This window comes from Geotrypetes seraphini, chromosome 2 (genome assembly GCF_902459505.1).
Source record: "Geotrypetes seraphini chromosome 2, aGeoSer1.1, whole genome shotgun sequence".
NCBI classification, from domain to species: Eukaryota; Metazoa; Chordata; class Amphibia; order Gymnophiona; family Dermophiidae; genus Geotrypetes; species Geotrypetes seraphini.
In genome coordinates, this window is record NC_047085.1 from 434259098 (window position 1) to 434283737 (window position 24640).

The window sequence follows — 24640 nt, forward strand, 5'->3', positions numbered from 1 at the left end:
CAAGGGTGGCTCAAGGCAATCTGCTGCCTCAGGTGAGGGATCTAAAATGGGGGTGGTGCAAGGACTGCCCCAACTGCTCCCTTGTTTGATAGATCTCAAAAACTACCACCTAAAACACCAAACGGACTCTCACCAAAACCTGCATGCACCGCATGCATAGCTTCATCTACTACCAAACTTACAAATCACTCCAAACCAAATCAAATTATACTATATTCTAAAAACCAAACTCATTCCCAGTAAAACTTATCTGTGACGCCCACCGGATCAAAAATTCACCATACTTCACACATCTGCAAAGCAAAAGCTATTTAACCCCTATGTTAGGCTATGTCTATATGGAAAATGCTGCAATTTAAACCACCCTATGTCCACTAAGTCTATATTTTCAAGTCTGTATGTTATGACTATATTGTAAAAGCTAAAATTAACCCCCCTATGTCCAAGTCTGTATTTTCCACCAAAGTTTGTCCTGCTTATACTGTGAATGTACTCTTGTGACCCGTTCTGGGCTCCTTTGGGAGGATGGGCTAAATAAATGAATAAATAAAAACTATTAGGCAAGACTGGCCAGCTGCCTATAGCTTCAGTAACACAATAAATGGCAGCAGAGCCTCACGCACCAATCCTTATAGGCCCAGATCACCCATGTTTAAAGCAAAACAATAGATCCTACCAGACAAACTCAACCATGTTTCTCGCCAAACATAATTTGACCTGCTTTTCAGCAAAAACATGAAGGAGATAAATGATGCTCAAACAATAAGGAGCAAAATGGGAAAGAAAGCAAAATAAAAGCTCTGTTTAACACACCATAATAAAATTAGTTATATGGGAGCTGATATTCTACCTCCCCTCAATGTGCAAATCAAAACTAGAACATTTCTCCATGGAAGACACCATACAAAAAAAAAAAAAAAAAATCCTGATTTTCATGTTTTCTGAGCAATAACAACACAAAGGTCTCCACTACCAGGCACATTGTGAAATGTAAAACTGAATGCAGTACAAAGATATTTGAAATTAATATTTCCAAAAGCTAACATATTTCAATTAATAAATTTCAAGTAAAACACTTTATTCTACCCTAATATTGTGCAACATATAAAGATATCAGATGTCAATTTGAAGAAAAAAAAAAAAAGAGAAATAGCAATCATCACTTTACAAATTAACAAACAGAAATAAACAAATAATGGGAAATAAGAAAATACTATGTTATTGGACTAATCCATTTTTCAATTAGCTTTCAGAGGCCAAATCCTTCTTCCGGCTTTTACAGTATCCTGTCGTGACCTGAGGAAGAGGGTTTAATCCAATAAAAAGACTGTCTTATTTCCATTTCCTGTTTATAAACTTTTATTAATACTGTTAAAGATCTTTGTTCTAGAACTCTTGTTTTCAGCTCTCTTTTCCACTCAGAGTGAGTAGAAAGCTCCCAGGTATCTTTGCAACATTTGTATGCAAATGAGCTCCTTTTGCTGCTGAGACTTCCCTCTGCTGGCCAGTGTCAGAATATACACAAGACCTTAAAGCCACTTTCTGATTCAGTGTTTCAGAGGTGAGTGGTCTATGCTAAGGACTTTCCAAATGGCAGACAGGAAGGCAAAAAAATTGAAATAGTAAACATTTAAACACAGAAGTTCTCCATATGATGGAAGGGGGAAGGAATGTGATATACTACCTTTCTGTGGTTACCTTATGTAATATACTTTATACAGGCACTTATTTTATACCTGGGACAATGGAGGGCATGGTGACTTGCCCAGAGTCACAAGGAACTGCAGTAGGAATTGAACTCCGCTTCACTGGTTCTGAGCCCACTCCATTAACCATTAGGCTACTCCTTCACTCATCTACTCCTATGGATGCAAATGAAATTTGTCTGAATCAATAGGAGCCAACTCTGTGGGTGGTGTGGGTGCTTGAGCATCCCCAGTATATAAGAACATAAGAATAGCCTTACTGGGTTAGACCAGTGGTCCATCAAGCCCAATAGCCCGTTCTCACGGTGGTCAATCCAGATCACTAGTACCTGGCCAAAACCCAAGGTATAACAATATTCCATGCTACCAATACAGGGCAAACAGTGGCTTCCTCCGTGTCTTTCTCAATAACAGACTATGGACTTTTCCTCCAGGAAGTTGTCCAAACCTTTCTTAAAACCAGTTACGCTATCTGCTCTTACCACATCCTCTGGCAACGCGTTCCAGAGCTTAACTATTCCCTGAGTGAAAAACCCCCCCAAAAATTCCTTAATTGTGTGCAGGCAGGTATAATTTCTATTGGATTTAGCACCCCCAATCATTTTGAAAAGTTGGCTCTTATGTTTGCATCACTGAAGAGATCTTTCCTTTCCCTGTATATTTATTTGGAATTTTTTGTTATTCTAATTTTTGAGACTTAACAGCATGCTGGTGGGCACACTGCAACAGTATCTACAACTAAATAGTTTAATTTAGCTTGTTAATGTAAATTAAAATGATTTTTTTTTTCCTTTTTTGAGAGGCACACAAGAGGCAAGTCAGAGAGCTACCTTTATATTTCTTTTTTTAATTTGGCCAATTAACTTAAAAAGTTTTGCTTTAACTATTTACAGCTGTGAAATGACAGTACTGCTAAGTCTGTTAACAGCCTTGTCATTCCAGAAAAGGTTTTTGAAAGGTTTGTTAGATTTTACAGCTCAATTGAAAGAAACTAAAACATTGTATTTCATTAAAATAAGTTCTAAAAGATAACTATGTATTTGTATTTGCTTTGGAAATATTAGATAATATCTACTGCTCTTTTTGTTAATAATTCTGAGTCTTTGTCAAATGTCATACTTTTTATCTGTTTTCATAGAGTAGCCATGATGTACTATACAGAGTATAGATGTATGTTCTCAGCTTTAATGGGTATGTAATCAAACTGAAGGAGTCTGGGACTGGTTTTCCTAAGTGTTGAGCTAAGTTTTCTCTTTAATAAAATGCTGAATTATGTTTCATTGCAGACCTAACTTATCTCATGTTCTATCCTGCCTGCACTGGGTGTTTTAGCTTGGGTATTCTAGCTTCTTATGGCTATCTCAGCATACACGATATTGTATTCCGCCCTCCTGGACATGTAACAGAAAGACTGCAGGGCTTAGATAAGTGACCTGCTAGTGACCTGCTAGTGTGAGCTTAGGACCAATGATTGTTAAGAAAAGTAACACGTGAAAAGTTTTTTCTAGAATTCAGTTGTATAGCCAGAAGAATGTATAAATATCTCTGTAACTTCCTGGTTTTGGGACTTCTGAAGCCAGCTTGGGGCTCAGGGGTCCGCATATGCTGAATAAAACATCTGTGCTTTCTTCAAGTCTCTAGGTTTTGTGGCTGCCCAAAGTGACCTTTCATTTGGCACTTCTGAACAGGGACTTGAAGGTCTTTTGACCACTGGCTACTCGATTGGTCACTTGTGTCTGGTCTGAGAACTGATTGTCTGCTAAGCCAGCTGGATTCCTCTTGGAATCTGTAGACCTCGTAGCTCTGACCGGTTCAATTGATTAATCGAGTCCTCATGAAGTACTCCCATTAAAACTCCAGAAAGACCTCAGATTCTCTCATAGCCCCTTCCCAGTCCAATCTAAATAAATCACTGGTGTCTAGTGGTTACAAAAAAAGAAACATTCCCTTATTGTTCCTGCCCCTTCTGGGTTCAAAATGGCATCAGTGATCCTTAGTAGAATTCTCATGGTATTAACGGTAGAGGTCAAACTGTCATATAAGGGACTTTTGCCTTTATACAGCACCATGACCTCTGGCAGAGAGGAGATTGTTCTTCCCCATAATGCCCAGATACCTGGGACATCATCAGGTAGGACTGGAGGGGGGCTATGGGAGGATAGGGGTCAGCACAGCAGGGGGAGATCTTAGGGAGGGGGTTGGGGGAGATATGGTAGGTGATCAGGAGGGGAGATGTGTTTGCAGGAGGGAAGAAGGTAAAGAGATGATGGCTTATTGCCCAAACCCTTTAAGATGTTCCTGGGCAGTATGAATAGCACAGCTTGTGAGGTTATTCATGTTCCACAAGAGTTACTAATCTGCAGTATAGAAATATTGTGTGTTAGTCATTCCCTTGGCAAACTAAGGTGCTGTAAAAAACTTAATAACCACCCCCAGATCGGACTGGTTTGGAAATTGCTCACATTCCATTTGTTTTAATGCTTCAGGCACGAAGATAACTGCATATTTATAAGTAGTGAAAAGAAAGACTAGTAGCTCTAAGCAAAAACAACCAAAACATCAAAAGTCTTGTCTGCCACATGAGACTGTAAAAAATTAAACTTCATTATTATGCATTGACTTCAGAAAAGATCAAGTTAATTAGCAAATATTTTCTTACAGAACATGAACATTACAAAAGTATCACAAACATCAAAAATGTTTTCACTAGTTATTGTCGTCTCTTGATTCATTCTTGCAAGAGCAAGCATGACAGCTTGCTGTAAAAACTTTCACTCTGGTACCTCCCTCCAGTCCACACAAGTTTGGATTTAGCTCATCCCTTTTTCAGTTGGCAAATTACATGCAAGTACAATGGGGATTTCTCTGTCTCCAAAGAGCATACAACCTAACCCCCTCTTTTACGAAGCCCGATAGCCTGGGCCGACTTGGTAAATGCTCCAACGTCCATAGGGACTGAATGTGTGTCAGAACATTTACCGCACGGCTTTGCAAAAGAGGCCCTATGGTTATATGTGAAACAATGGAGGGTTAAGTGACTTTCCCAAGATCACAATGACCAGCAGTGAGAACTGAACCCTAACTTAGCTGGTTCTTAACCTGCTGCAAACCATTTGCTTCTTCTCTACCTCCCTTCAACCTGTGCGGTCTTATGTAATACAGTGAGGATGGCTTTGAAGGAGTGAGATGTTCATTATCCTAGTGTTGGTTAAAGACACACAAACCCAACTTCCTTTGCTAAACATTAGATAGATAGATAGATTCTTGTATCTTCAAACCTTCTCATAAATAGCAGTTTGCCTCATATCTCACTTATCTTTCTAACAGGGGCATTTTACACAGTGGCTCCAACTTCTTCTTGGATGGAAGAGAATATTTTGATGGACCTGAGCTTATATGGTCACAGGTGGAAACGGCAATTGGAATCCTTCAAATCAGTTGACACAAACCGAGCCAGCTTTGGAGAAGACACATCAGAACCCGGAGGTTTCACAGACTTGTTACTTGAAGAAGGACAAGACAATAACACTCAAATTGAGGTAAGCTGGTACCACATTTATGTATCATTACCCAGCTACAGGAGATCATTTTAGAAGGGTTAGGCATAGTTTACTTGTAAATGACAATATATTTGTAAGTATTGATTTTAATAAAAGCTCACCAATTATATGCCCTATGTATGGCACCTATTTTAAGCCTATTCTCTAAAGAAAAATCAAAGTTTGCTTTTCTTAGTAAAATACTAGTGCAAGTAACTAAAAACATGCTTTAATTTAAGGCATGAGAACTTACACCAGCCCTATAGTTTGCATGTGTACTTTGCTTTCCATCCCTCTTTCGCCCAAATTTCTCTCATGTGTATGTCCACCAGCAAAGAATGCACCATCAAATCATAGTGCATATTTTTTCCCTAGTCTGTATTTTATAAGAGGTTATTTATATGCAAAAATGATTACAATACCACCATGAGGATAGATCCAGTGACACTTGAAGAATGGTCCAGAATCTAGTATCTAAATGTAATGCTAAAAAAAATGCAGGGTCATGCATTTGAGCAACAAATGGTACAGTTTAGATGTTGAATTACTTCTATGCACCAAAGAGGTGTGAGACCTGTGTGTGATCATATGTGATGATCTTAAGGTGGCCAAACAGGTAGAAATGGTAACGTTGAAAACTAGGATGTCTTTATGCATGGAGAGAAGAATGGCCAGCAGAAAAAAAGGTAATAATGCTTCTGTATGTTTCTAGTAAAATCTGCCCCATTATCCTACAACATTTTAAAGCAAGCAGTTTAAGTGGAGAAAAGAGTCCATTGAAATGACCCTTACACTGGACGGCCTGTGAAAGCAACTTCCACAGAAATGTGCAAGAACGTTGATGATTTAATTTTGTCACACAGATGAATTAAGGTTTCCTGAATAGCTGAAGAAATGGGCATCTTGGTAGATACACTTTAGAAAATAATTCATGAAAAGTTGGGCATGTCCAGGGTTAGTGCAAGATGGGTTCTAAGAATGCTGACGCCATGTCAGAAGATCACAAGGCTTTGGTGTTCTCAGGAGAACTTGAAGATGTTCTGTGAAGACCAAGTTAATTTTTTCATCATTTGGGTGACTGGAGATGAGATTTGGGTCTATCACAGAGATTCTGAGTCCAAAATGGAGTTAATGTAGTGGAATCACAAGTCATTCCTCACCCCAGAAAAGTTCAAGACAGAAAAATCTGCAGGTAAAGTCATGGCAACTGTCTTCTGGGATGATGAAAAACTTTTGCTTCTGGAGTTCATTTATTTAAAAAAAATTATATCCCGCTGCATCCATAGTTCTAAGATACAGTAGTTGCATGCTACACAAGACAACTATAACTGAGAGAGTTAAGCCAACACAAGGATTGCTTTGCAGGAGTCAATCAAGGAGAAAAGACAAGGAAAACGCACAGTATGCATACTGCTTCTTCACAACAATACACTGGTGCACATGTTACAACAATCACAGGCTGCCATCTGAGAATGTGGGTTTCAGCAGCTGAACTATCCACCCTGTTTGCCTCAGAGTATTTCCTGTTCCAAATTTTGAAGAAATCTCTCAGTGGACATCGGTTTTCAAGTGATGATGTTAAGGAAGCAGTGATATATCTTGGTCTGAAGGTCAAATAGAATAATTCTTTTCAAAGGGGTTAAAATCATTGCAGGAAGATTATATGAAGTGTATGGAGCTATCAGGGGGACTATATTGAAAAATAAAACAAAAATTTATTGAAAGCTCTTTTCTTTCCTCCTAAGGTAGATAAATTATTAAACACCCCTTATAGAATCTCAAATTGCTACCAGCTGGTTGTCCAGTGAGGGAGAGAAGAAGCAAATGATTTGAAGATTGATTTCACCTCTACTGGCGTTCTAGAGTCTATGGCACTTGGATAACAACACATTCAATGGTTGAGTCTTCTTTGACCTGCCATCTTTAGTATTTAAGCCTACAACTGGCTCAGCAGACGTTGACACAGCCGTCTGGCCCACTCTAATGAAACCATCTCTGGATGCCATTTCTGTCACTGCCTCTGCCAGAACAGCAGATCATAGTGCCAGAGGTAGCTGAGCAAAAGCACGTCTCCCAAGTTGTTTCACTCTCCTTCAGTCATGAAAACAGCAGGAAAAAAACTTAACCTCTTCTTTCAATTCTCTGCCAGGCTACATGAAAATTAAGGGCTCTTTTTACTAAGGTGCGCTAGTGGTTTTAGCATGCGCTTAGCGCGCTCTACAATGCCGCGCACGCTAGACGCTAACGCCTCCACAGAGCTTGCGTTAGTATTTTTCATTTAGCACGGGGGTTTGTGTGCGCTAATCTTTAGTGCGCGCTAGAAACGCTAGCGCACCTTAGTAAAAGGAGCCCTATGTGCTGACCTGGCAAAACACTGGAACGGGAGGGAGCAGGAGCCAAAATCCTTCCCATTTCAGAGACATAGATAATGCAAAACAAGAAACTATTCTTAACTTTGCTTATCTTTCCTTGTACAAATGGCATTCCTTACTTTGATTCCAATTTATCATAATAAAAACTGCTCTGCTGCATTGCATAAAACGGCAGTAGATTAAGCCTAATAAACCATAAACTATTCAGATCACTCGCACCAGCAGCATCTCTCATTGCCATCTTGTCGTCCACTATCTTTCAAAGTCTATTAATTTTTTTTTTCCATAGGACCAAATGTAATCTGTGAATCACCTGGGAAAGATTTTACTTTTTCTATATGGAGATAACTGACATTTTGGATAGTGTAGCAGATTGGGTTAAATTCTCACTGCAGGTCCTTGTGACTGGGCAAGTCACCTAACCCTCCAATATCCCAGATACAAAGCCATAGATTTGTTAACCCACTAGAGCAGGGGTAGGGAACTCCGGACCTCGAGAGCTGTATTCCAGTCGGGTTTTCAGGATTTCCCCAATGAATATGCATGAGATCTATTTGCATATACTGCTTTCATTGGGGAAATCCTGAAAACCCGACTGGAATACGGCTCTCGAGGACCGGAGTTCCCTACCCCTGCACTAGAGACAGAGCAAGTACCTGCATATAATGTGTACGGTGCTGCGTCTGACTAGAGCACTATAGAAATGATTAGTAGTAGTAGATTGTGTATGGCCACTGCAGCTACTACTGAAGAGGGCTTCACCTGTTTATACTGTCTGTTTCTCTACTGGGTAAAATATTTCATTTAAAATTCAGATTATTTATTCACCTTATGTTTCATAGCAGTGAAGCACTTTAATTACTGTAATCTCACCAGTTTTATTTTAATCTATAATATTACTTTTATGATCCTTAATTACTGCGTATTGCAAACTTCACAATGAACTGGTATTTATGATCTCCAGTTTGAGACATCAAGCGAAAAAGATAGCATGGAATCCTTTCATGCAAATGGCATTCTGAAGAGTTCAAAACATCATGACCTCCTACTCTGCTTTAAAACAGCCGGGCAAGCAAATCACAATAATTTTGCATTTCACAACCTTGTCATGGCATTTTTTAGCATTCGCTTGACAAGGAGAGGGACATTATGTTTAATGTCGATGCCATTAATGGCATATATTATTTTTTCATTTTGGTAGAAGGTTTGCTCTTTGTAAGTGGAAAGATAGGGACAAATGCCTGAGTACCTGATTATAAAACCAGTAAGTGGTACATAAATACTTAAATAAATAAAATAAAAATAAATTTATTGCCAGCTTGCATTGTAGCTTATATACGTAGAAGTGATGCACCTGGTGTAGCTTCAACGTGAGCACTAGAACGATTCTCTTCATGTTAACTGGATTGCAAATTAAAGTTGAATACACATATTCAAACAATGATTGTTTTAATTTGAACTATAGATAAGTTACTGTTGTCATCCATATTACACGGAGACCATTTCCTGAGTGAAAATCCATTTATTATTAATGAAGTTGCCTGGGTTCAGCTAAATGCAGAGAATAAATTCCTCGCTCTTTGCGTTATGATTAAGAATCTTAGGAGGTCTTTTACTAAGGCGCTCTAGCCAATTTAGCGTGTGCTAAATGCTAACGCATCCGTAGAATAGAATGGGCACGTTAGCACGCGCTAAATCAGCTAGCGCGCCTTTGTAAAAGAGGGGGTTGGTGTTCGAGAAACATATTGTAACTCACAAGAGTGGCCTCATTTTTCCAAAGTAAATACTGTTACAAATCTTATCTGCTTGACTTTTTTTGAAGATGTGAATAAGCCTGTGGATAAAGGTGAGCCGGTTGGTGTAGCATATCTAGATTTTCAGAATGCTTTTGAGAAAGTTCCTCGTGAGAGGCACCTGAGAAAATTAAAGAGTCATGAGATAGGAGGCAATGTTCATTTGTAGATTAGGAATTGGTTATTTGATAGGGTTAAAGGGCCATTTTTACTCAATGGAAGAGAGTAGTGACGTGCAGCAGGGATCCGTACTGAGACTGGTGCTAGTTAACATATTTATAAATGACCTGGAAATTGGAATGACGAGTGAGGTGGTTAAATTGATCAAGAACATACACTAAATGTAATTGACTTACTTTAATTTCCATATTTTTATCCCACATAAATACAAAGTTCCAAGTAGGTTGCAATAAAAAAAAATAATACAATATCAAAGAAATTTACAAACTGTTAAATACATTTTAAAATATAGTCATAATATACACCCTACTTAATCAAAGATAGTTCAGAAAAAAACATGTTTTATTGCTTTCCTAAAAAGCCTGATATTAGACACGTTTCTTATTTCACTGGGCAGAGAATTCCAAAACTCTGCAGCCCTTTCCAAGAGTGCTTTCTTAGAGGAGAGAAACTACAGTCTTTACAAGATGGTATTACCAATAACAATTCTCTGATATTTTGATTTCTTTTTGTTATATTACTGAAATTTCATTATCATGGATATATTGAAGTGATTGTAAATTTGAAATATTAGAAAAAGAAAAGTAAAAAACAAACAAAAAATAATTCTCTGGAAGAGCGCAAATACCTAGCAAGAGTGATTATGCTGTTATCAAATCCATCAAATAACCTGGACATAACCCATATAAATTTTTAAAAATAAAAAGCAACCTTTTTAAATGTAATTCTTGCCTCAATTGGCAACAAATGCGTTCTCATACTGGTGGGGTAACATGATCAAATCTATTTCACCCAATATATGTTAGATTAGCAGAAACATTTTATAAAATTTGCAATTGTTTCATCTGTTTGCCAGGAAGACCTAGCAGACATATATCACAATAATCTAATGAAGTAAGTATTAAGGACTGAACTATATAATCTGAAGAAAACTTCTTGTGAAATGCTGAACCTGAAAGAAAAGTTGGAAGGATGCCCTGTGAAATGCTGGAAATGATATACTAGGACCTATATCCCTGGAATTTTTCCCCCACCAAAAAAAAAAAAGTATTGTTTTTTCTTAGATAGCCCACACCACCCAAGGGATGCACTTAAGGTCAATGTGAACTTGACCGATGAGTAAGACCACTTCTGTTCAATATATTTATTAATGACCTGGAGGCGGGAACAAAATGTGAGGTTATTAAATTTGCGGATGACACTAAACTATACAGCAGGGTCAAAACCATGGAGGACTGCGAAGACCTCCAAAAAGATCTGACAACGCTGGAAGAGTGGGCCAAAAGTGGCAAATGAGCTTCAACATAGGGAAATGCAAGGTCATGCATGTTGGGAAGAAGAACCCGATGTTCACTTACAAGATGGGGGGATCACCGCTAGGGGTGAGCAACCTTGAAAGAGACCTGGGAGTGATGGTGGACACAACATTGAAGGCGTCGGCGCAGTGCGCCACAGCCTCAAGGAAAGCAAACAGAATGTTGGGTATCATTAAGAAAGGTATCACGACCAGGACAAAGGAAGTCATCCTGCCACTGTATCGTGCAATGGTGCACCCACACCTGGAGTACTGTGTCCAGTACTGGTCGCCGTATCTCAAGAAGGATATGGCGGTACTTGAGAGAGTCCAGAGAAGAACAACTAAGCTAATAAAGGGTATGGGGGACCTCTCATTTACTGACAGACTGAAAAAGCTGGTGCTTTTCTCGCTGGAAAAGCGACGACTTAGAGGAGACATGATAGAAACCTTCAAGATCATGAAGGGCATAGAAAAAGTGGACAGGGACAGATTTTTCAAACTATGGGGAACCACAAGTACAAGGGGGCACTCGGAAAAATTGAGATGGGAAAGGTTTAGAACAAATGCCAGGAAGTTCTTTTTCACCCAGAGGGTGATGGATACATCGAACGCGCTACCGGAGGATGTGATAAGCAGAAGCACGCTACAGGGCTTCAAAGAAGGTCTGGACAGGTACCTGGAGGACAAAGGGATTGAGGGGTACAGATAAGAGTAGAGGGAAGGTTATAGGATAGGATTAGAGGTAATTTGTAAAATTAGTCAGAGACCACTGTTCAGGCAGTGGGCCTGATGGGCCGCCGCGAGAGCAGACCGCTGGGCGAGATGGACCTCTGGTCTGACTCAGCGGAGGCAACTTCTTATGTTCTTATGATATGCCTGGAAAAGATGGGGGAGAAACTTGATGAAAAGATCAACATTGTAGAAGTGATGAACAGACGTTTCAACACTGGCCTTCGGCAATGTGGGTTTGTATGTCATACAGTGATTAGCATTAATTTAGATAATATACAGTGTGTACCCCTGAGACAGGCTTTGGAACCAAAACATAGACCATGTAGGATCCATTTTCGTCGATAATGTACATCTTTTATATCAAGACATATTAAGACTCAATTTTGCATATTAATCCCAGTTGATGTGTACTATTCCATCCCCACTTTTTCTGGTTTTAATCCTTTAGTATGCAACTGTAAAGGGGGTGTGACCATGGAAGGGACATGAACAGGTCAGGGGCATTCACTTAAGATGTCTGCACTACTAAAGAATTTGGAGGATCTATGCTAATTTAGATGTGAGGGTTTATATCAGGGTTCAATTGGTGTAAATCCTCTTGCCTAAAAGTTGGGCATGGATCTCGGCACGCTGCACTGTTCTATAAATGATGTCCAAATCAGAGTATCATATGTAGAATAGCATTCAGTGTGCATTTTTTTTCAGCACCCAAATTTGGATGCCATTCACTGAATTTACATTACATTCTGACTTATATTCTGCCAAAGCCCTTATGAGTTCATGATGGATAACAACTCGTATTTCTATTACTGGGAACAAACCCAGTTAAACAAAACGCAATGACAAATATTTAAATAGTTCCACCACAAAAAATATATTCTGAAAAACCCACTGTGCCAGAGGTTATCAAGTTAAATTCCTATCAACAACGGAGAAAAGAACTGAGGTCTTTCTCTGTTGTTGATAGGAATTTATCTTGATAACCTCTGGCACAGTGTGTTTTTCTGAATATATTTTTTGTGATGGAATGGTTTTTGGATATTCAGCTTGTATTTATTTATTTTTGTCAACTATTTAAATAGAACATTAGAAGTAGAAGATGATAAATTTCAAGATAAAAATATTTTAAACAAGAATGTCTTTAAAAGTTTTCTAAAAACATCACATTGACCTATTAAACTTATTAAAATAGGGAGATCATTCCAAATTAAAGGAGCCTGATAGACGAAGGATGCCTTCCATTGAACAAATGATCTAGTTATGTTTGATTAAGGAAATTGAAGGTGAGTAAGCCCATGTGCTTGCAGCCCACTAAGGCTCAGTTGATCCTACCTTTTAACAATGGCTGGTATGCCTCAGAGAGAACAAGACCAACAGGACCTTCTTGGGCTATGAGCACATGGGCTGACTCTGATATTGGTGCTTTGATAAAAGAAGGGAGGTAAGGAGATTTGAAGGGTAATGCTGTATTGGTAAGTTGGAGGGAAGGAAGAGAGCGGAGGAAAATATTGGACTGGGAGGAGGGGAGACAGGCTGGGTAGAGGACGAATCAGGTTGCTCATTAACAACCTGATGCTCCCAGGGAAGAAAGATAATGCCACCTCAAAGCTGGCATTATCTTTCCATGAATAATACAACTTGTGAGATTACATGTAAGCTACATCATTCATTTATTACATTTTATATTCTACCTTTCATAGCAATAGCCACTTCAAAATGGATTACGATATTCCTATAATAATAATGAGGTGCTCTAAATGAATTTTATGTTCTTTGTACTTCATTATTTAAAAGGTATTGCACTACAAAAATGTGTGTTAGAGGCAAATAACCCACAGATTTGTTACTTAACATGTTTTATGAAGGGAGGGGACCTGTGTTATTCATATCATGTTAATAATTACTCATAATAAGCAGCAAAGATGATACAAAAGGCTATCTCAGGTATTAAAAAGTGCTGCTTTAGCCTGACTATCACTGTATACCAGCTCCAAAGCTTTTTGGAACATGAAAAAAAAATCTTAAAGCCCTCTGCTAAAGCCTGAGGACATTGTGAGACTGAGTTACCATGCAAATGACCAACCATTTTCATTAGCACTAATTTTGTTTTTGCCCTTAAATTGTTAAATATCTATGATCATGTACACATTTTCAAAACCTGTTTTGAGAATGGGGGTCAGAAAATGTCTCCACTTCTCTGTCCTACAGCCTGTCTTATAAACGATTTGTATGCTATCTTTGTTAGCAACATACAATTCAAATGGATCTTCTGTGTCCAGCAAATAAAATCTTGTGGGTGCTGTAAATCAGGTAGACATTGTAGCTACAATTACTGGTTGTCCATTAAAAAAATAATGTGTGGAAAATTTTTAATCTGCTTTATAATAATAATAATAATAACTTTATTTTTGTATACCGCCATACCCGGAAGAGTTCTAGGCGGTTCACATCAATTAAACAAGGTTACAAGTGGTTTACATTAGTTGAGTGGGGTTACAAGCGGTTCAATAACAAATTGATCAAAGTTGCCAGGGGGGGTGAGGGAAGGATGTAGAGGGGAGAGGGGTTGTTAGATAGAAGGGGCGTTGGGATCCTGGTCTTGGAAGAGGCGGGTTTTGAGTAGTTTTCTAAAGCCGAGGTAGTTGGGGGCCTTGAGGGCCATTTGGGATAACCATGGGTTTAGCTTAATGGCTTGGAAGGCGAGGGTTTTGTCGAGGAATTTTTTAGAGTGGCAAAGTTTAAGGGAAAAAAGGCTTATGACATCACTTTAATTGTATTCTCTGTCCTATCCAAATCAAATTTCAGGCTATGTCGGTGGGAAAAAAGTAAAAATTGAAGCATACACATGTTTCATTTACTCAACCTCATAAAGATCAGGTCATGCACTTTCTGAAACAAATCACCAAAGACAGTCATAGAGTTCTTTATCTTTAACAAATGTTCTTTTAGGACCTGAGGATACCAGTCCTCACACACAATTTTATCATCATATGGAACACATGTTATAGTACTAAGCTTTAGGAACTTTTTGCCATGCTTTGTTGAGTACATAAGAACATAAAAATTGCCGCTGCTGGGTCAGACCAGTGGTCCATCGTGCCCAGCAGTCCGCTCACGTGGTGGCCCCCAGGTCAAAGACCAGTGCTCTAAATGAGTCCAGCCTCACCTGCGTACGTTCCAGTTTAGCAGAAACTTGTCCAACTTTGTCTTGAATCCCTGGAAGGTGTTTTCCCCTATAACAGACTCCGAAAGAGTGTTCCAGTTTTCTACCACTTTCTGGGTGAAGAAGAATTTCCTTACGTTTGTACAGAATCTATCCCTTTTCAACTTTAGAGAGTGCCCTCTTGTTCTCCCTACTTTGGAGAGGGTGAACAATCTGTCTTTACCTACTAAGTCTGTTCCCTTCAGTATTTTGAATGTTTCGATAATGATCCCTCTCAGTCTCCTCTTTTCAAAGGGGAAGAGGCCCAGTTTCTCCAATCTCTCACCGTACGGCAACTCCTCCAGCCCCTTAACCATTTTAGTCATTCTTCTCTGGACTCTTTCGAGTAGTACCGTGTCCTTCTTCATGTATGGTGACCAGTGCTGGACGCAGTACTCCATGTGAGGTCGCACCATGGCCTGGTAGTGCAGCATGATAACCTTCGCCGTTCTGTTCGTGATCCCCTTCTTTATCATTCCTAGCTTTCTGTTCGCCCTTTTCACCTCCGCGCATTGCGCAGACAGCTTCATCGACTTGTCAATCAGAACTCCCAAGTCTCTTTCCTGGGAGGTCTCTCCAAGTACCGCCCCGGACATGAGATTTTTGTGCATGAGATTTTTGTTATCAACATGCATCACTTTACACTTATCCACATTGAACCTTATTTGTCATGTCGATGCCCATTTCTCAAGTTTGATTATGTCACGTTGCAGATCTTCGCAATCCCCCTGTGTCTTCACTACTCTGAATAACTTCGTATCATCTGCAAACTTAATCAACTCACTCGTTGTACCAATGTCCAGATCGTTTATAAAGATGTTGAAGAGCACGGGTCATAAGAACATAAGAACATAAGCAGTGCCTCTGCCGGGTCAGACCACAGGTCCATCCCGCCCAGCAGTCCGCTCCCGCGGCGGCCCAAACAGGTCACGACCTGTCCGTATCACCAGAAGGGGCTCCCTTGCCACCTTGGTTTCTCATTTAAGTCCTGTCTTCCTATCGAGGTCCTAACCCTCCGGTCTTGCACATGCACGACCTGGTTTGGTTTCTATACTCATTACCTGGTTAGCTTTCTATACTTGTGTTACATCCCAGCTCCTCCCTCAGTATCCCACGATCCCTTTATCTTTCAGGAATCCGTCCAATCCCTGTTTGAATCCCTGTACCGTACTCTGCCTGATCACTTCCTCCGGTAGCGCATTCCAAGTGTCCACGACCCTTTGGGTGAAAAAAAACTTCCTTGCGTTTGTTCTGAACCTATCTCCCTTCAGTTTCTCCGAATGCCCCCTCGTACCTGTTGTCCCCTTCAGTCTGAAGAATCTGTCCCTATCCACCCTCTCTATGCCCCTCATGATCTTGAAGGTCTCTATCATATCTCCCCTGAGCCTCCAAGCATAGAGCACCCCACTGGTGACGCTCTTCCAGTCCAAGTATTGTCCATTTACCCCCACTCTCTGCTTCCTATGCTCCAGCCAGTTATTAATTCACGTATTTCACCCTTGATTCCATGGCTCGCAATTTTCCGAAGTAGTCGTTCATGGGGAATCTTGTCAAATGCCTACTGAAAATCCAGATATACAGATATATGCCTACTGAAAATCCAGATATACTGTTTACTCCCTCGAAGAAGTACAGAAAATCACAAATCATAGTGGTCACAGGGACACAAAGCTACAGTTTAGTGGTGAAACTGGGACTCTGGAGCCCTGGGAGGGAGGACTGAGATGGGCACCCACTGTTGCCTATATGGTCTGGTGCCACCCCATGATCATGCACTTTTCCACTCACACTCAGCTACTTGCCCACTACCAGTTCCGCCCACAGAAAGTTGCATCAGTGCAGCAGGATGCAGCAGAGGACTGGTCCCACTGTCCAGAGAGGCAGCCTCTAGCAGTGTCTCTCACACTGTAGCTTTGGAGGATGCGACGGGTGATCTCTGCCTGCCAAGGTAAGTTTAGCAAATGCGGGGGAGGGGAAGAAATGCATTGATCCTCTAGTCTACCCCTGGGTGCCCCCAAAGTTGGAGGGCTAGCTACTCCTCTGTTTCAGCTTACAACTCAGGCTATCAAGGAGCTTGATTGATTTTTGCCAATAAGTTTTCATGACACGTTATGTCTTTCTTGTTGGGGTAATTATTTTCTTTTGTAAAGCACATAGATCTTAACAGTATTGCGGTATAGAAGTCAATTTTTATGATATGTTATGTTATATAAAGACCCAGTATCCTGGTAAGATTGGATAAAAAAAGGTATTTTTACTACCAAGGATCTTTTGGATCCATCTGGGCTTCTTATATTTCCCATGCTATAGGATAAATATAGTCTGCCTACTATGTAGTTCTTTAAGTATAAACAATTACAACATTGTATTTCCAATTCTGTACATATTACCAAATTACAAAATAAAGTGCCAGATGTTATTTGTTTACTGAATATGTGACCCCGCATGTATCATCACTTTTTTATGTTTTTAGCAAAGAATACAATACCAAGAGTCTGAAGGTGACAGGGATATGGGAGGTCAAAACTTGGACTTCACTTACAACTGAGCAATGGGTATATCTTTGGGAAATAATTAATAGACCTCTTCTCTCGGCCACATATAGACAAGCGCTCTGTGGATCCCTTCTAAAACAAACATCATATTTGAATTGAATATCAGTCCATATTTTTCTAAAGTATCATGGAGTTTAGCTGATAGCAGGTAACAAAACTCTAGTTTCTTATACAAAGAGCCCAATTATATAGTTTGTATAGTTTAGAAAAAGGACATAATTTGCAGCATATTTTACAAAAGGTTCATTGAAAATGGGGCCTTTCTATAATAATCATAAAGTCATGAGAAAAATATGTTGGGGGACATGATTAATGAGAACTGTTGCTTATCAGAAAAAGATATCCAAAATTTAAGCAATATTGCTTGAAGAGTGTGTTTGTGTGTTGAGATGTGAGTGTGTGTGTGTAACCACAGACGTGTAAGTATTGATTTTGTGAAACTGCATATCCAAGGGGAGAAAATTATAGAGCTGAGCTCCATAATGCAACATTTTGCTGTTTGAAGTGATTTTGACCACCAAACCAGGGTGCACAATTCCTCCTTAAAATGTTTCTCCAGTCCCAAAGTAATTAACTTGCAGTTAAATGAGGCTTAAAGCCTCAGGGGAATAATCTTGAACCACATGTGTACTTTTGTTGCAAATTAGGGCATGCTCAGATACCTCAATGGCTCACCCAATCGCAGTGTTGGAAAAGTAATTTATTACTAAATATCTTATAGTTTATAGTTTCTTACAACTGAATGTACCATCCTTCTTGAGGAGATAATAAAGCAATGAAAAATAGACAAAAGGCCCTGATTCTGCAAAGCGCGTCTAAAGTTTGGCAAAGTTAGGCACAGTTTGGATATCCACGATAGGCGTCCTTTGTAGAATCACACTCAGCGATGCTCAGCACTGTTTAGACGTCCAAATTTTGAAATGTCCTTTAGAGAATTGGGTTTTAGGCGAGAGTTAGATGTTCAAACAATATCCTTAATGTTATAATATTTTATTATATGGTGTTATTAGAATGATGATTTTATGGTGTTTTTCATTATAATTATGATATTGGGAGTTGGATCTGTTTAATGCTTTTATTTATTTCTCTTCCATCAGAGGGTTTGACTGGGATTTAAACCAGCAACTTTAGGGTAGAAGGCTGTAGGTTTAACCAGTGTGCTATACAATGAGCTAACAAGTTGCATAGCAATTATAAAACTAGGTCCTATAAGCATTGTAAAGGAGGTCTATTTTTGAAGTAAAAGCCATGCTAAGGTCTGTATCTGGGTTTTGTTTTTGTTTTTAAGCTTTTGCAAATTAAGTTATGTGTGCAATCTATATAATTTTTTCATGTGCTTTCTTTGCTTTCAAGAATGAGTTGATTGGAGCACTGTTTAGTCAGAAAAAAAGGGTAAATTTTTTAACAAGAAACCTAAAGCAGTGTTTTTTCATACGCTCTGCTTCAGTTAATGGATGTTTTTCTCTAATTAGCAAATAACATTGCTGTTTGTCTACAAAAATAGAAGGTTTTGCATGCAATATATCTGTTTTGATGTGCCTTGTTTATGTGGTGCCTTATTAAATGTATTTTGAGCTTAGTAAAGCAAAAATAACAGATCACATTAAGGACATCCAAACTGTGGCTGAGTTCCGTCCACAAAACTCAGGTCTATCTGAAGTCCAAACTATGCTCAAGCGTAGACCTGTTTTTCATTTGTCTACAATGTAGGCATGATATGGACGCCCTAGGTTGCTCAGCGTTAAGCAAATGAATCGAAGGACGCCCATATTGAAGCCTCACCCAGACCATGCCCATTCCACGTCCACGCCTATTCTGTTAGGCATGAGTTTTCCCAATGGGCGTCCATGAAATTGTGGATGTCCGTGTGCCAATTATCGCTCGTTAAGACCCTTAAATGTCTCATTAACCATTTAATTTGGACACCTAAGTCCCACTCAGCGTTAGGCAGGATTTATGCACCCTTTATAGAATTGGGCCTAAATCTAAATCTGAGAGGAAATAATGCCAATTGTCAAAGGAAAAGAAAGACATTGAAGGAAAGAGTAAGAAAAGTAATAGTACCAGTGATATATTATCAGTAATATATTGCTAGCAACATACTACTGGTAATATATTACTTTAAAAGTGATGAGTAACCAGTGTTGGGTAAGTTACTTTTAAAAATAATATAAAACAATCACAAGTTTCATTAGAAAACAAAAATATATTACAGTTACTAGTCTTAGGTTACTGTGAAAAATACTGTATTACTTGAAAAAATAATATATCATGTCCAGCACTGCCCAGTCCACATCCAGAATAAGCTCCCTTCAAACCTGTATGCTATTTGCACATATATGACCATTTACATATGTGAATCAGTATTTTACACATATAAATTCACCTAACCCTTTTAAATAAACTCTAAAATGTACACAAAATTTAACATAATCTCTACCTCATATAATATCCATGTCTGTTGTAAATTTATAAGACCTTCAATGCAAGGCTAGAACACTATCTGCCTGTTTTACAAAGCTGCACAGCAATAGCCCCGAAGCCCTTTAAATCTCTATGGGCTTCGGGGCTGTTACCGCACAGCAGCCGCTAGCACGGCTTTGTAAAACAGGTCCTATATACAGTACTCCCCCGATATTTGCAAGGGTTCCGTTCCAGGAATCCCCGCGAATCTTGAAAAACCGCGAATACGTTTTTCAGCGGGGAAGACAGGAGAGGGCAGCTGGAGAGGCAGGAGAGAGCAGCCAGAGCGCTGGCGAGTGAACGAAATCACTCGCGGTATGCTCCGACCGCCTCTTCCTGCAGTAAAGTCAGGCCTCACTAATCAGGAGCTGTGTGTCAAAGCAGGTCCTGATTGGTGAGGCCCGACTTTAGTGCAGGAAGAGGCGGTCGGAGCATACCGCGAGTGATTTCCTTCACTGGCCGATGCTCCGGCTGCTCTCTCCTGCCTTTCCTGTCCGGTCATTCGCAGTCATAAAATACCGCGAATGACTGGGACCGCGAATCACCGATTGCGAATGACGGGAGGAGCACTGTATAGGTATGCCCGCAGTCCAGTTGTCTGTTTACATGATTGTTGCGGATGTCTGGGTCTTGTCACGTCGAAGTAAGTGAAACTGATGTTTCAGTCATCATATTGTGGGTTTCTTCACACCCTGAAGAAAACCACAGCATGATGGCTGAAATGTCAGTTCCACTTGGATACAGCAAGACCCGGACAGTCACAACAATCATAACGCCAGCCGCAGAAGCCTTAGAAAACAGGTCTAATAATATTATTATAAGTCAGTCAAAAACTGCAGATAGCTATGTTAAAATGTCAGTGTAACTTTAATAGCAAAACAACTTTTAGATTAATTAAATCGGGGGGGGGGAGGGGTTCTTGGTTTTACAACACTTTTGTTTTTATAAATTAGTTTGTTTTACAATGGAGCTCTTCGGATTATTACTAAAGATTATTAAAGTGTTGGTGGGATTCATTAAAACTGAAAAATAAATTTATTCAGCATGTGGTCAAAAGATATGTGGATAGCTATTGGGCATAACTGGAAATCTATTTTCATTCCTGGTCACTAGGGAACTCTTGGTAAAACAGAAAGCATTTTAAGATCCTACTATAGTAAATGGAGACTGTCAGATTTAATATTCTTGGCGGCAATGCTGGAGTGGACCTGAAATGTTAGCTTCAAATGCATTATAAAATGGAATTTTGAATAGAAAAATAACTAGTTGATGATGAGTACTCATATTTATATTACTGTGGTACAGTAATTGCATGGGTGTAGCATCATAAATCTCACTTCATATGTTGGATCTGGGATAATACTGATCTGGAAAAAACAGCACTATAAAATGTTATCCAAACAGAGCTGTTAATACTTTCCAATAGAAAGACAGTCCTATTGCTCAGGTTTACTTGGATGTCTCTTTCATACCTTACAACTGATTTTAGGGAATTCTTCTGGTAAGATCTCAATCACCAAGGATTGTTTTCCATTTTAACTCTGTTTTGGTACATATAGGGCCTGATTATGTAAACGGCACCTAACTGCATCTAACTTGTAGGTGCTGGTCAGCGTGATCAGCCATCAACCGCTAGGCGCCGCTTATAAAATCCAGGCCTGAGTCTAAGCCTGCCTAGCTGATATTTCTACCTGGATGTCTTGTCACCATCTAAAGTTAAACACGGCCAAGACTGAACTCGTTAGCCTTCCTCCTAAACCCAACTCTCCTCTTCCTCTGTTCTCTATTTCAGTGGATAACGCTCTCATCCTCCCCCATCTTGTCAGCTCACAACCGCAGGGTCATCTCTTTCTTTCTCCTCGCATATCCAACAGGCTGCTAAAACCTGTCATTTCTTTCTCTACAACATCGTTAAAATCTGGCCTTTCCTTTCTGAGCACACTGCCAAGACCCTCATCGCCTCTTGCCTGGACTACTGCAACTTGCTTCACACAGGTCTCCTGTTAAGCCATCTCTCTCCCCTTGAATCCGTTCAGAATTCTGCTGCAGGTCTCATATTCCACCAGTGCCACAATGCCCACATTAGCCTTTTCCTCAGGTCACTTCATTGGCTTGATGCTCAATCCAGCTCCCCAATCAAAAGTCCTGAACCTCCAATGCCAAACCCAATCCCCTCGAATCAAAAGCTATGACCCTCACTATGCCAAACCCAACCTCCTAATCTGATAACTCTATGAGAATTACCGCCATCCCAACAGAAAGCCCAACCCTCTGATCTTTCCTGGAAACTTACCCAGGGGTCTACATTGGTAGGGTACTATTACAGGGCAACAGTAATCCACTGTCACCCGGGTGAGCTCCTGAAAGCAAAGTAGTGCTGATGGCCCCAGCAGTCGTTTTGCAGCACTACTTCTTTCATCTAAGAAATGCTCCCATGCAGCAGAATAATGCAGCAAAGAGGTTTATCAAAAGTTACATTATTCCTTTACTGACAGAGTCACTAATATGTGGTAGTGTGCTACTGCAGGATAGTGACTCACACATTAAAGTGTGATAAGAAGCCAACTTTTAGTGTAGGAGTAGCCTAGTGGTAAGAGCAGCTACCTCAGCGTTGTGAGTTTCATTCCCACTGCAGCTCTTTTTGACTCTGGGTAAGTCACTTAATACTTCATTGTCCCAGGTACAAATAAGTACTATGTAAACTGATTTGATTGTGTAAAAAACATAGAAAAAGTGGTACACAAGTTCCATTCTCCTTTATTACATCTTAAAAAAATACCTCCCTAAATTTGAGCCGTCATTTAGATCCCCCTTCTCCTTGTCTAACAAGATTCCTTTCGCAAATCCTCACAATCCCCTGCTGTTTTAAGAACACTGAATAAATTTGGGTCATCTGCAAATTTGATCCCCTTACTCATCACTCATTTCTCCAAATTATTTGTGAATATGTGAAAGAGTGCAGTTGCCTGAGCAAACCCTCGGGGGCAGTGGTGTAGTGAGGGAGGTTAAGCAGGGGAGGGCAACTCCGGTCCTCGAGGGCCAGAATCCAGTCAGGAGTTCAGGATTTCCCCAGTGAATATGCATTGAAAGCACTGCATGCAAATAGATCTCATGCATATTCATTGGGGAAATCCTGAACACTCGACTGGATTTGGCCACCCTGGGTTAGTGCCTGGGGCAGTGGCGCCCGGAAACACCATGCAGTGTGCCCCTGATCTTCCCCGCCATGCTGTGCGCTCCCCCTCCCCCTGCATACCTCTTGGAATGTTTTCTGGCACCAGCAGCATCTTCCCACCTGTTGCTCGCTCCAGCCTTGGCTCCCTTCTAATTCACTTCCGGGTCACAGGACCAGGATCGTGGCATCAGAAGGGAACTGAGGTTGGTGTGAGCAGCAGGTGGAAAGATGCTGCTCGTGCTGGCGAATATTTCAAGAGGTATGCAAAGGGCAGAGAGGAGGAAAGACACTGGTGTCCCCGTGAAACGGCGCCCGAGGCAATCTGCCCTGCCCCCCCCTTACTATGCCACTGCTTGGGGCAATTCACTATTGACTCTTTTACATTTGGAAATCTGACCATTTAGTCCTACTTTGTTTCCAATTTTATTTTGGCTAGTTTCCATAGTAACATAGTAGATGACTGCAGATAAAGACCCGAATGGCCCATCCAGTCTGCCCAACCTGATTCAATTTAATTTATTTTTTTTTTTCTTAGCTATTTCTGGGCAAGAATCCATAGCTCTGCCTGGTACTGTGCTTAGGTTCCAACTACTGAAGTCTCCATCAAAGCTCACTCCAACCCATTTACACCATCCCAAACACCGATGCCCTCCCCAGCCCATCCTCAACCAAATGGCCATATACAGAACAGACCGTACAAGTTCTTCATTATTTGCTATTGTTTTCTGATTCTAGATCCTCTATGTTCATCCCACGCTTTTTTGAACTCTGCCTTCTATTTAGTTGGTTTTTTTTTTTCCCTCTAAATTTCCTGAGGAATGTCTCATACAGAATTTTGTCAAAAGTTTTCTTAAAATTCAAATACATACACTATGGGGCTCATTTTCAAAACAGAAAAACATTTTTAAAAAAGTGGCATAAAGTGTAAAATTGGCTTTTTTTTTTTTTGCCAAAACATCCAAATCACTATTTTCAAAACCCAGTTTGCAGACAGTTTTCTATGCTGTTTGTCTTCAGTGAGTTTAAATCTCCAGAGGCCGTAATGGAGGCATGATTTGAGCGGGTCTAGAGTGGGCTTAGGATTTGGATGTTTTTCTGCAATAATGGAACATTGTAGAAAACATCCAGGGCAACATTTGGGCATTTGAGTCTAGTTCTGTTTCAGTAACGAATAACTGCCAAAAAGGTACCCAAACTGACCAGATGATCCCAAAGATGTGAATGAAACAGTACATACCAGCCTATATGACCGATGTTAAAATATTATGGCCAGTCCTATTAGAGCAACAAGCAGGTTCCTGGAGTAGTCTTGTGGTCAGTACAGTGGACTACAGAGATGGGAACGTAGGCCCATATCCCACCCTAATTGCTACACTTGTGGTGGAACATTTGAGCCTTCTGAAACCTACCCCCAAACCTAATGTACCTACATATGATTTAAAGCTTACTTGTATTTCTGAATTGATTGAATTCGCTTTATCCTTGTTTATAACAGTGACGATTAATGATGTTGTTTAGACATGTCTATGTTATATGTGATAATCGTAGGGAAACGAGATTTTATGTATATGATATGGAAACCGCATAGTTGTATGCGGTATATAAATTTTTAAATAAATATGGGGG

At 40.0% G+C, this 24640-nt stretch overlaps 1 protein-coding gene across 5 annotated transcripts in view; it reads left to right on the plus strand.

Moving 5' to 3' along the window:
• The window catches only part of PLXDC2 (plexin domain containing 2), a 600976-nt gene that overhangs the window by 303951 nt on the left and 272385 nt on the right, over window positions 1-24640 (plus strand). For all 5 annotated transcript variants that reach the window (XM_033931311.1, XM_033931312.1, XM_033931308.1 and 2 more), the window contains one exon: window positions 5034-5245. In XM_033931311.1, the coding sequence (XP_033787202.1) occupies window positions 5069-5245 (177 nt within the window). In that variant the 5' untranslated portion in view covers window positions 5034-5068. The remainder of the gene's footprint in view (window positions 1-5033; window positions 5246-24640) is intronic.